General features: G+C 37.4%; 1 protein-coding gene across 1 annotated transcript in view; it reads right to left on the bottom strand.

The window, feature by feature from the left end:
• neto1l (neuropilin (NRP) and tolloid (TLL)-like 1, like) overlaps positions 1 to 14,478 on the bottom strand; it is a 62,361-nt gene continuing 47,883 nt past the window's right edge. Inside the window, exons 8-11 of the mRNA XM_068304277.1 lie at positions 13,920 to 14,065; positions 8,510 to 8,623; positions 4,788 to 5,415; positions 1 to 178 (exon numbers count right to left, since the gene is read on the bottom strand). Of these exons, the coding sequence (XP_068160378.1) occupies positions 133 to 178; positions 4,788 to 5,415; positions 8,510 to 8,623; positions 13,920 to 14,065 (934 nt within the window). The 3' untranslated portion in view covers positions 1 to 132. The remainder of the gene's footprint in view (positions 179 to 4,787; positions 5,416 to 8,509; positions 8,624 to 13,919; positions 14,066 to 14,478) is intronic.

The following is a 14,478-nucleotide window of genomic DNA, read 5'->3' as shown; positions in this document are numbered from 1 at the left end:
CCAAAACAAAAAAGTTAAACACCACAAACCTTTTTTAAAATTTTCTCTTCACAACATTCTATGTTAGTAAAGTTGCTCAGACAACAGTTTACTCAAAGTTGCAAGGGACGGAAACCTTAGCTCCGAATGCTGTCAAACTTGGCAAGATGCAGAGGAGTGATGCATCTCTCTGATGTATCTGCAGAGAAATGAAAACACTATTACTTTAAGTCTCCATCTTTCTCATCTACTGCCTGGCCTATTCGTAATCCATCTCACTGAGAAACTTCATTAATTAAGTTTATATACCAACAAACGACTCTGTGACTTTGAGAATCTGTGTTTTTTTTGTGTATGTGTGTATTCTTCACACAGAGTTAAGAGTTCATGCATGAACCGTAACTGAAATGTTGTGACAATTGTGGACAACATACAAACATCTGCACAATGAATGTATACAAATTAAATATTTTATTCCACATGTCCAGAAATATGGGTCACATATACATGGAGGAAAAATAGCGTGGAGAGCATCAATATAAATGATGCATACATATCATTGAATACAGAAAATAATGTACATAGAGATGGCAGGTGTAAAAATTGTCACAGTATAGGGGAAATATAGGTTCTCAGATAGCAACAGCGTGGATGGAAAAAAGATGTCATAGTCATTATGTATGAATTGTTTGTTACTGTGCTTTCATCGGAAAGGCTTGTGTCATTTTCCATGTCATGTTGGTTTCATTTTTAGTTTTCCAACAAAATCAGACTGTAATGTCTGTGTGTATGCATGTGGAGTATGAGAATGATCTTTTCATATTGCAGTATATACGGGATCAATAAACAGGAACAACATGAAAAATTAATTAAGTTGTCTGTTATATACCCAGGATTAAAATGTGTTTATTTGAACAATTGGGGATTATTGTATTTTCTTGATTGGTGAAGTAAATCTTTTCAGTTTGTGTTTGGAACTTCGGAGTTCATCTAAAACCGCAAATTCAAATTCAAATTCATTTTTGTCCAGGGCCAAATCAGAATCATAGACATTTGTAAATGTGACACAATATTAATTAGTGTTTTCTACTTCCATTCAAATGGGTTTATCAAATAATTTAGAAACAATAACAAGGGTTTTTCAAAAATGTGAGCAAGTTTATAATCGCCTGTAGAATAATTCACAAACCTTCAGCATACACTGCTTTAAAATAGTGCCCTATGAAAAAATGACAATTAAAGACATACATTTTTGTTGTAACTCGGAACATATGCTGTTGAGAAAGAATGCTGGCTTCTAATTCTTCCACTTTTTGATGCTTTTCGAGTTCGCAGGGTTAGCATTCATGACTAAATGTTTGCTGACGCAGTGCCTCTGTGAACTGAATTACTTTGCCATTGCTACTGTCTCATCACAGAGTAGTTACCTGTCTCACTAAATTTCCTTCCCTCTTCACCAACTCTCCTTTCCTTGGACATTTAGCTCTGCTGCAGGTACTATCTGAAGCCACAGCTGGAATCAACTTTATGTTACAATGGTACTCTCTAAACTAAATGTCTAAAGCGGACAGAAAAGGTATTGCATTCTGGGACATGTAGTATATACACAATCCCTCTGCAGTGCTGCATAGAGTTGTATTGCGCACATTATGACTTGTAAGCTCTCATAAGCCAGGTAGGTGTTGGGCCTGGTCTGATATGCTGTATATTCTGAAGCAGCAACAACAACTAAAGCCACATCTAAAAACACATGGTGGGACAGGGATGCCTGACAGTTTGAGGGGAACGAGAGTTCCTAGCCAAAAACAAATAAAGCAAAGAAAAAAAAGTGAATTATTTATTATTTATTTTAAAAAGCATCGTTAAAATCAGCCCTGAAAGAACTGTAAAAACTCATTTTCACGCCCATTTCCCTAGAAAAAAATATTATTTTTATACAAACATACAAAGCTCAAATTGTAGGAGAGTTTTAGAAGACAAAGTAACTCAGGTAAACATGTTTGCGTCTTGTCAAAATTTAAAAAAGTTACTTAACATTTTAAAATTGTGTTTGTGTTCAAATAAAAATGGTGACGTCCGTCTGTGCATTTCCCCTTCTAACAATTTAGTTAAGCAACAACATGCAACACAATTAAGTAATTCCAAATATGTTTGTTTTCATCACTTCTTTTGTCTGCATAACTTCTGTATTAATGTGGATCATTTCATATTATATCAGTACGTTAATGATCTAATAGCCATAAAAGAAGCATGCACAAACCTTATAACTTGGCCATGAACTACTATCCAAATGAAACAGCTTCAGATTATCCTAACAGTATTCAATTCAATGAGGTTAGTAATACATTTTAAAAATTAAATCTTTTCAGACTTTACAATTTACAAAAAAATATATAATGTACATTGAAAACTTTGTGTATGCTACTAAAACACGTACTTAAAATTACTTCAAAATGTCTGATGATTCATTTGTGATCGGTAAGAAATTCATGACGATCTCTGACTAACATCTCAAATTTAAAGTTTAATTAGGAAATGTCAGTATTCATTTTCAGTGTTAGGGTCCATTTTTGTCCACTGAGAAAAAAAAATCTGAATTTACTTCAGTGCACACACAGAGCTGAATCATTTTCCAAACTTTTCTGCTTTACGGCTTGAATAATTTCATCTGGTCCTTTGTTTTCATCTTTACACCTGAATTCAAGGTACACATATTGAATATCCACATATTGAATGTCCGTTCATCATCACCATCAGCAACATGCTGTGTAAAGCTCCGATCCATTTTTTCATGTCAGTGGGGCCCATTTAGACTGATCCAGGATGCGCTATACTCAAGAATTCTACATGATGGAGACAATGCAACATAATGCAGCACACACACACACACACACACACACACACACACACACACACACACACACACACACACACACACACACACACACACACACACACACACACACACACACACACACACACACACACACACACACACACACACACACACACACACACACACACACACACACACACACCAGAACAGGAAATTTTTCAGAGTAAAAGACAAAGCCCTTAGTTGCACTTGATGTGACTGCTCCATTACATGTAATCAAAAAGTTGTGAGTTAATATTAACTTCTTAACTAAGAAGTGTCTTCTATCAGTTGTTTACATTTGTTATTAAGGTTTTCTATTGTGCTTATTGACACTTCATAAATGTGCAACTGTGGAGCATACACATGAAATGCTACACACAAGCATAAATGTTAGGTTTCACAATCAAATAATCACAAAGTCAGATAAAACAAGCAACACAAATCATGCAAACTACAGTGATCAGTACAGACTGATAAATAATAAAGAGGTCAATGTCATCATTCTTAATTTGTTGTTTAAGAGTGTGCAAAGAATCTTATTCATTTGATTTTATATTAATCTTTGTGCTTTTACTTGGATTTAACAAGTGCATTTACACAATACACAACAATTCATTAGAAGGCTATGCCTACTGGGAGAAAAGTGCAAAGGTCTGAAATTTTATCTGATAAACGTTAACCAAAAATTAGTGGAAAACATCCATTCTAATGATTATCAACAAAGTGACAAAGTGTATGACCTAAAGAGGACATACAGGAAACTTGAGCATCACAAAAACTGAACAAACTCACTATGAGGACAAGATGGCTGCAAGCAAGGAAACAAACTTGGTGACAATGAACACTAAAAAAAAAAGTAAGAAAAATAAAATTAAAATCTGCACACAAATCACGAAAAGATAAAACAACTTAGATAAAAATATATACCAACTAGGCAAATGGTAACTACACAAACATATAAAGGTTTTGATTGTTGGATAAGAGTGCTTACCTTGAGATTGTCTTTTAGACCCTAGTTGTGTTGTATTCTGTTTCATGTTTGCTCAAAGAGCCAATGAGGCAGAACCTGAAATGTCATGGCTCTTTCATTTAATATCAAATTCCTTTTGCATAGAGAGGTCAGAATGCAAAATAAGCTACATAACAGCAATGAACTTCATTATTCCTTTCCCAGTGTCTGGGAGCCTTGCATGCAAACTTGAAGAAAGTTAAAGAACAGTCAAGAATACGTTTTAAAGAGCACACACAGAAAGTGCATGCAGGAGAAAGATGCACATTCATATTACTTTTTCTAGATATGTTCTCTCTTATACCTTCACATAGTTTTGTGAACACATATAGTTCAAACAGTCAAGGTGCAAGTTCACGCTAAAACTCTTCTTGATGTAAGTTTTTTTTCAACCCAAAACTTTGAGCATTTATTTTGACAGGTAGTAATATAGTAAATAAATATTTTTCATTATCATTTAATTTCAGCAGAGTTAGGATTGTCTATGAGGCACAGATTTAAGCCCTTGTGTTAACAGTCAGGATTGGACTGATTGCTGAATGAATACTCTATAAATTCTAAAAAGAGTCAGCAATTGTTTAAAGAGATCTGACAAAAACCTCAAAGTAGAGTTGAGTTTAATAAATCCAAGCTATAACTCAGCAGTTGAGCACAACTAGCTTGACATGTCGAAGGTTGAGCATGCAAAAGCGGGCAGATTTGTCATAATCATACTTTAGCCCTTTGTGAATAAAGTTAAATGGTAGAAAGGGGAGAAAGAAAAAGTATCGATTAAAAAAATGAAACTTATTGAAATCTTTAAAATATTAATGGGAGGAAGAGGGAAAACAAAACAAAAAAAACCCTGTAAGTATCACATTCATTTCACATATTCCCATCTAAAGTTGTTTTTTCCCTCATCAGAAATCTATGGATACTGACCGCTGTACTGCCTTTTCATGTCGTGAAAGTCGGTGGCTGGTTGTGGGAACTTCTTCCAAGTCTTCATCCAGGCCGCATCCATTGTCTGCTGCCTCTTGTGAGTAGCTGTGCTTCATGACCAAGATGCTTCTGCGGTTTCCAGTGGTTGGCAATAAGGGCCTCACTGCCATGGGTGCCTGTGGAAGGTCTGTCAGCAGAGCAGCGGCAGCCGCATCTCGAGCGCTCAAATTCCCACGACTCCCTCGTCCACTGAGTGACAGCTGGGATATATGGGCGGAGCCTGGGTTAGAGGAGGAGCCACAGTGATGATCATGTACACAGCGCGAGGAGGCACGGCGGAGAGCGTGGTAGTTCTCAAAGTCCTCCGCCAGGTCGACTAAATCTGCTGAGGCTGCTGTGGCTGTGGTGGCACTGCGTAAAGTACACAGCTCATAGTGGGGCGGTTCGAAGACCTCTTGGAACATGGTGGGGTCAAAGTCCTCACGCCGTAGGATGTACTTTTTACGTGGCTGCTTGATCTGGACGATGACAGAGACAATGAGGAGGATGAAGACGATGCAACAGGTGACACCTATTATGGTCCCATTGGTGTTATTCAGGTTATCCAGGATGTTGGCTTTCCTCTTCTCTGTACAAATGTAGAGAGATGACAAGACAAGAGCAGAAACCTTAAGAGAATAGCACTTACTTTGTTTATGATAATTTCTATAATGAGAAATACAATAACAGACCTTTCGCTCACTTGACTGACTGCTGAATCCCAACACACAAACATTGATGGCTTACAAAGCTTAGTTAGAAACAAGGAATTAGTTGCAAAAGCAATAAATTATAATAAAATACACTTCATTTTTAAATAGATTGGATGGTGAATTTTTACTTTTCCAAAACCAAAAGTATGGACAAACCCACCTTTAAAAAACAGATTCATTATTTCATAAATCTTTGACAGGGATAGGGTTGTTTCATTTCACCCAAAACCTCCCCATGCTCATTTTAATAGCTTGGTTTAGATTTAAGGTCATTGTTGGTTAAAACTAGGGTTTGGGGGATATTTGAAGTCATGGATAGTTAGCGTCCCACACATGAAGGTGTTGTCGTATACCATCTCGATTCTGTATTGTAAAGTCATTATAGTATTTAATTAAAAACATTAACTAAATGCAAATGATGGTGAACAGTCATTGAAAAGATTTTGACATCCAAATTCACATTTAATGAATTTATAGTGCTCTTGTTTAAACGAGTAGCTTCAAACATTAAGAAGACAGCTGCTTCCAATTTAATGAATTATCAAGTTAACCTAAGCTTTAGCAGTTTGTTAGCCAGCATTATCCACCGACAGCTGGCAAAGTCAGAGGACATGAACAAATTATATTATATTGATTCCTATCTACAGTTTATTAACCATAATTTGTAACACGGACTAAGCAAGTGTGTAGCATGGCAACCTGTTGGGGTATAGTTGACATTTAAATGTCGAATAAACATGTAGCGCAGTGCACTGCCCTTCAATGGCAGTAAATGGTTATATTCAGATGAATAGCGGAGGAAGGAATAAAACTTGACATTTTGCCACTAATGAGGACAAACGCAGGCACCGTGGCAGCCCTTGTGCTTTATGTGAGCTGAGAGGATGCAACAGAAGAAGCAACAGGCTGATAAACATGGGGTGCCCTTGCTGAGTCTGCACAATTTCATATTTAGAATGTTTAGTGGAAAACTATCTTGTCTACGTCTACTCTGAGTGAGGAATAAGCCAAGTACAATTTACTTAATTCATCTAAATTGTCAATAACTTAAAGGGTTTCTTCAAACAAAACAAAAGGATTTGGAGATAATTATAAAGAGCTTACAGCCACTGGGGGCGGCAGTGGCTCAGTGGTAAAGCGGGCGGTAGAGCGGGTCGTCCTATGATTTAAGATCGGCGGTTCGATTCCCGCTCCCGCCCCCCCAAAAAAATACCCAGAGGTGAGCTAACAGTGGGAGGTGTCAGCTCATCTCCGGAGCACTGCCGAGGCACCCTTGAGCAAGGTGCCGTCCCCCTTACAAATTGCTCATTTGAGGCGCACCAAGAAGGAGCTGCCTGCCACTCTACCTCCCCTGCATGCCTACAGGCCCCTTTGTGTGTGTGTGTGATACAGGGGCCTGTACTCACAAATATGTATGCATGCGTTTGTAATCAGTAGCTAGAGTGTGCTTTCTTAATTTCCCTTCGGGGATCAAACCAGTATATAAAATTAAAAAAAAAAATAAAAATTTATGTTTATGAGTTTACATCTGTGTTTGAAGGTAAAACAAAGCAGAAAAAATCTGAACTCCAAGCCAAGACCAACAGTGTGAACACTGTATTTACCGACATGGGAGTTTTAATTTCAGTGAGCTGCAGTGGAGATAGATTACAGACCTCCTCTTATGCATTTGTAATACAGCAATGGTCATAAAAGGTCAAACAAGAGAAGGCTAATTAATTGGCAATGAAATGTGGAGAAACATTGACTTATCCCCTGAGTGGCACTATAAACTATATAAATGAGAGAATCTCAGAAATTAAGGTGGATAAATTGAGGAGCTGCCTCTAATGAGACACTAAGGATCAATGTAGAGATGCTGAGATGACAGGTTTGCTGAGCTACAGAGAAAATGAAGTAATCAACATTATCTTTATGTGAGGGAATAAACAGGATGAGTCGCCTTGAAGCTTAGAAACAGGACAAAGTACGGGCTTATCAATACACTACATATAGAATTTAACATGGAGAAGAAAGACATTTCCACACATTTCCAGTTCTTGATGTACCTTGTGTACCAGGAGCTGGATCAGACAAAATGAGGTCAAATATATCCAATGCCGAACATACACGAGTCACTGTGTACGTTTGAAACATCGTGTCAATTCGTGATGACATGCCTGTCATGATGGTAGGTCATCTGATTGCTTTCTTAATATTTTAATTCATAGTAACTATGTTGAACAAAAAAAGAAAGTGGTCGGACGAATACGTGCAACGTCAATTTACATGTACTGTATAACGTAACGTCATGGGAGTCAGTGTTCTGCATGATTTGCAATGTCAAGTTGAGCAACTCTAGTCTCGCACTGGCGAAAATACAGGAACGCTTCCTTAAGCTACATGGAAAACTAGAGAAACAGACTTTGCTGTGAAAATGACATCAGAGTAGCACTTGCCAAGGTGAAGCCACGCATGTCTGAACTGGTCTCTCAGTAACAACAGCAGAAGTCACACTGATTTGCAGGAAGGTCATTTCTGACGAGTTCATGCACTGTCTTGGTTTTGTTTGAAAAAGGTGACATTAATGCACAATTCATTAAATACACCAGTAAAACATATACTTATGTCTTAAATTTGAAAAAAATTTTTTTTTCGGTAAGTGAGCATATGAAACCGGCAGGGTTCGGTACTTCCAACAAGGTTAAGAACCACTGTTATAGAGTATTTAAAATTCAAAATGTAACATTTAAAAAAAATTAAAACTGCCAAATATAATTCGATGAAACCTTGCCCTGGCAAAACGTATTTCTAATTTGGGCAGAAATAATGTTTTCATGGACGATGTCATTATTCAAAGTAGTACTATGGGTAGCAGTAGTGTATTTTAGTAAGTGCAAACATTCATTTCCCACCCACTATTTCCCCAGTACCCCCAAGGCAATCAAGACCATGGAGCTCAAATGACTGAACTGGACTGTGATATCTCACCTTTACATTGGTTCTCATCCCAGGGGTATACACAGTTTTGCATGCCATTGCACACCAGAGTGTTGTTTATGCACATGTTGCTGTGACAGAAGAAGGCATCTGCATCGCATGGAGCTGGAAAGGGATAGAGCAAATTATTTAATAGTTATTACTTTGAGATGTAATAAAATGTCACAGATCTACTATAGCAACATCCTCTGTCAACCAAAACAAACAAGTTTGCAATCGAATCAAATATAGTAAAAAAAAACTGGGTAAAAAAGTTAATCTTTTTCCCCATCTTCAACAAAAGTCAATGTGTGGGACGATTAGAAATGCTGCGGCACAAATCCATATTAAAGTGCAGGTGAGAAAGGCACCAGATTTTTCAGGAAGTGAATTTGGACAGGCATTACTCAAATCAGACCTGTTCCAATTGGGTGCATCTGCTCCTCATGAATTTTCATCCTGATCCTCCTCTTCAAACATTTGTAGTGTTATTTAGATATGGATGGATTTCCCAGCGAGTGTGTGCACTCTGTGTGTGCATTAGGTGTATGTTTACACAATCATCTGAACGCAGACAAACACATGATATTTTTGCAAAAAGTGATTTATTTATCCAGTGTACTTGTCAAACCTGATCTAAACCAGACCATAATCAAGAGCCTCGGACACATGATTATCATTATGAAGCCCACCTGACATCATGATTTCACTCTTCTATGGTGACTAAATGAGAACCAATCACAAAAACATGTTAAAAAAACAAGTAAAACATGTTTACCCTAGTATATATGAGACAACAATCCAAGGTGCCCTTGCTATCAGTGATTAGCAATGTAATTGCTGTTAATTTGCTGGTATATTGTTTCCTGCTGCTGCATGACTGTGTCTTGTATAATTTCACTGCCACCTGGTAGAGATTTTATTATAGAACTGATGCAGCAGTCATCTCTTAATTATCCTTGCTTGTAATTACAGTAAACCACTGTAGGCGACATATGGCAATATTCATTTCAGAGGATTTTTGCATCTGAGTGATGTGATACAGTTTACTGGTTCAGAAAAATAAACTGAGCAATAAAAAATCTGAACATAATTTATAGGAAGTCTATTGTACCAAAATATATTTCAATACTTCCATTTCTATGCTGACGACACACAAATCTACAAACATGCTAATCACTCTCACACCCTAGCCCCATGAAACTTGAAATAAAATTAATTCCTGGATGACCCCAACTTTTCTAAGTGTTAGCCTTACACTCTTAAAAACAATGCTACACACTACACCACCTTGCCGCTCACACCTTTTCATAGTACTTTATAATGTGTTTTTCTTTGTGGACTAAGATTATTTACAAAACACACAAAGAAGCAAATAATCAGACAAATAGTAACACAAAAAACCTCAACTGCAAATGAACGTAACGTAGTAATGTAAAAGTACCTAAATATTATATAATAAATTCCATTTAAAATATTAATACATCAGTTTTGTACTGTTATTATTGCTGAAGCATTAAGGTGCAATCATATTTTTTAAATAGTTTGATTGTTGTTGGCTTATTAAATCTATAAATATCTTATATTACAAAATCATTCCAATGTTTGTTTTGAAAAGTTCAACCTACAAATAATCTACAGCTGTCAGCTAAATGAAGTGGATTGAAATCTTACATCTTAAATGGAGAAGAGTAGAAATATAAAATAACATAGCATAACATATAATATCTATGCACAAATACCAAACACAGTACTTGAGTAATTCTTGAATTTAATCACCAAGGACTTTAAAGTATATGAACATTGGAATTGTGCTGGGACCACTTTCATTGTCTGTATGTTCTAAAAGTTAACCACAAATAATGACTCATGGATGACTGTATTTAACCCTCTCCATCACTCTCTTCTCTCATGGCAGAGCTGGAGACAACTGGACGGTGTTACCAGTATGATGGATGATGGTTTTAGTCCCAGCACTCATCAGATATGAATAATAATCCACCAAATAAGATAGATAGATAGATAGATAGATACTTTAGTGAGTCATCTACATCTCTCGCTGCATACCATCCCATTCTGTGTCTGGGTGTCCAGAGCATTTCTTGAGTCAAGTGGGCTCTCTGTGTATTTGTATTTTCTGTCCCTTCCACTGTTTCTGTTTTCATTGTTTTTCTTCTATTCACTGAATTCCAATTGCAAAAACAGTTTGAGTTGATAACCAGCAGAGGGAGCCCAAACATTCTCCATTCAGTTCTCTCATAAAAAAAGGGTAAAATGACATGTACTGAAGATCCGCACTCATTTCCTAAAAAAAATAATTTCAGACATTGTGTCACAAAAGTACCATTTTGCCCACACGAAACATCCCCAGTCATTGCCAGAAGTGTAAATTAATTCCCAAATGAGTGGCTGATGAAGATAGTCTGGGTGTCACTGCAGTGTGGGCCTCCAAGAGCAAAGAGATGATGTGAAGGGTGGAAGTTCAGTGTCTCATGGCTTGAAATGAATTTTAAATTCATTGATCTGTTTGTAGTGACGATTTGTTCTACAGAGGTGTAGTTAGATGATTGTTAATAGATGAGATGTTTGGTCTGGACCTAGGAAGGTTTCTTTTACATTGTGAGACAATACATCAATCTATTTTTGAAATTATCCAGTTCATCTGGCCATCCATCCATCCATCCATCCATCCATCCATCCATCTGTCCATCAGGATATAAGTTGAATTAAAACCTGGCAACGATCTCAATGTTACATCACCACACCCTGTTGATCTTAAATTCTTTCATGCAAAGTACAGAAGCTTTGCAAAAAGAACAGGAAGTAGCAGACAAAAACCAGAACATATTTCTATCTGCATTCCCAGAGACAGATCATTTTTGATCAGGCCTAACAGTGCTGACTGCTTAAATCTCACATGACCACATTCATCACCTATTTCACTTCATTTAACTTTCAAAAAGTGAAAAATGTACACTATAACTCTACAAATCACAACTGTGTATGTGTGTTTTTTTTGTGTTTGTTAGAGAATCTAGAGATACAATATAATCTATGTTAGTGGGTATGAACAAAGCAAAGATGATAAAGGTGAGCGTTTGCTCTCCGGATCAGATTGTCTCTCTGGGATCATCTGTAAATGGTTCTACGAAGGCCACTGGTCCCTTTGGGAACCAGCACCTGTGTGCACACATACTGTATAAAGGATTAGCATCTGCTGTTGCCAGGGAGCACTTATCAAAAAAATCGGACTATAACAACTGCAAAGTCAGCTGTTTCACCTGTATATGAGTACACACTCTGTAGTTGTTCAGTTATTCAGTCTTTTCACCCAAGGATGGAAAATTAATCGCTTCTTCGTGTATTGAACCTCACACCTAACTATGCTACACTGCTCAGCCCTCTATCTCTTTAAATGTCTCAATTAGTTTTTATCCTCACACATTTTCTCTATCATTTACTTTGAGTAAATATAAGGAAATATTCACTCCTTGATTTTCTGAACACGTATCTTGTTTAGGGCCAAAGGGGCCTGTAGCCTTTCCCAGCTGACATTGGGCGGGAGGTGGGGCACACCATGGAGAAGTTGCCAATGTATGGCTGGACCACATCAAAGAGGGATAACCAATCACATTCAGATGCATGCCCACGGAAAATTTAGAGTCACCACTTGACATACTGTATGTATTTTGTGTTTTTGGTAGTCAGTGCTTAAGAACCTGGAGGGAACCCAAGCAAACATGCAAACTCTACACACAAAAGTTCCTGGAGGATTCAAACCCAGGACCATCTTATTTTGAGGTAACAGCACTTGGGTCCCCATGTAAGCACACACCTTTCAAACAAGAAAAGGATTGTAGCTTGACACAATACATCCTAAAACATCAAACTTGCATCAAGGACACTGAACTGACATCCGCAATCTCATCGGACAATGGTTACTCACCCGTGAAAAAAACAAAACCACCCATGCAAGGACCACAAATAAAAAGTGAAGCAATGCACACAAGGAAGCTGGCAGTGCAAGCCAATTATTTGTTTAGTCATGTCAAACATGTCTACTTTTATATTCTGCGTACAGTTCCCTTGGCTTCTTTTGCACTTTTATACATTGATAATGCAGCACTGCTGCATCCAAAATACTACTTTACAGAGGCTGTTTCTTTGCTTATTGCTTTGAGTGTAAAATAGGTGTGTGCTTAAACATTATACAAATCCGATATTTTAAATTCAGTTTAATCTTTTATATATAATTCAATTGAGTTAAAATAATCCCCAAACAGTGTCAAAAACAATCTTTTAATTTCACTTATTACCACAATTTTTTGCTGTAGTTTCATTCTGTATAAGACAAATGTAAAATTTTCACTTATTCTTACATCAATTTGCAATGAAATCAAATTCATATACTCTCCTTCCCAGTTCTTTGGCCCACCACTACACACCATTCACAAGGTTTGTGCAGTGAAACTGAGCTATGCTGGATATTGCTGGTCTGGCTGTGGTCTGCTGAGTGTCTTACGCAGAAGTGTTGCCTCGGCAACAGCACATCGCCTCACAAAAGGGATGCTGACTTCACACCACAAACAAGTCCATGACCAGCACTGCAAGTTGGTCACTGGCCTCCTCTTGTCACTTCAAATATAAACCTTCAAACTAACAATGGCCTTTTGTAGACATTTAGAAAGTGATGATATGTGATTGTCGTTCAAGGTCTGAGGGCCTATGTGTGCATGAAACATGCCTCACAAAAGAAAATTGAATGCAGCTCACTTTTATATATCCAAGATTCATCTCTGCCCCATAACTGTGATATTAATAACATTCTAAAAGTTTGAATTTCTTGTAGTCTCCTTAGAACCATAAGACAATATTTCTATTTGAATCAAGCTGTAATCATGGTTTGTTTTATTTGTTTTTGTATTTGCACTTTGCAGGGTATATGAATGTGTGTGTGTGTGTGTGTGTGTGTGTGTGTGTGTGTGTGTTTGCCTAAAATGGATATATTTCAACAACTCAACCTGATATCCCTTTGTCTATCAAGAGCAGGTCTGGCAGGGTTGCTAAAATATACCATTACTATCATATTCATATTAACTAAATGGTAATGTACCCCATAATGGAAGTCATATTTCTTAGTTTCCTGCATTCGGCTATTTAAATGGCCATAAAAATGAAACCACTGACAGCACATAATGTACAGCACAAAATGTAACCGAGCATAAATCTGGTCAGTGTGTTTTTGTCTTTCTTTATTAGGGCTCACTGAAGCGCACATGTGTGTTTATAATGACATGATTATCACTGTCTGAGCGTGATCTTAATAAAAAAATTCATCAGTTTACCTCAGCAGGTGGGTCATTTTGCAACTTACATATTTTTATGAAAAACAGGTTTTGTGTCTGAGAGTGTTGTGCCTTACGCTCTTGGTAGGTTGTGTAAAGGATGCGGAATCGGCTTTTACGGCTCGCTTCATCTGCCCACATGCGGATGACGCCCAGCGTGGAAACCAGCATGATGTCGTTGGCCACAGTGGAACAGAACTTGCTCTTCAAGTCTTCCACCGAACTGTGATGAAACAGGATGAAATAAGAATCTATGGATTATTGTTGAGGAGTGCGGTTACTTTTTCAGAACTTTAATAATCCACAATGTTTTTATGATCATAATTTGAAAATTTAGATAAAAAGATACAGGCCTGCAATCGGAGGTACAATTTAGAATACACACTAACTCCCTCTCTCATCACATCTGTCAGTCAATATGAAGTTACTGCCAGCAGTTACATTGACTCTTCCCTTTGGCAAAAAATAAACCTCCACCTCTTTGTTTGATTCTGCAGTTTTACAGGGAGTTGTGCGCTCGACTATTCCTTGCCTTTTCTTCTCAAGCGCATGCTGATGACAAGAGTCACCCTCTCCTCCACCCTCTCTACCTGAGATACTAACTGCAGCAACAGATTGACAGAACAGAGTGAAAAT

The sequence above is a fragment of the Antennarius striatus genome, chromosome 20, assembly GCF_040054535.1.
Source record: "Antennarius striatus isolate MH-2024 chromosome 20, ASM4005453v1, whole genome shotgun sequence".
In the NCBI taxonomy this organism is placed as follows: domain Eukaryota; kingdom Metazoa; phylum Chordata; class Actinopteri; order Lophiiformes; family Antennariidae; genus Antennarius; species Antennarius striatus.
The sequence above is the reverse complement of the archived record's forward strand: the minus strand, read 5'-3'. Positions and strand labels throughout refer to the sequence as shown.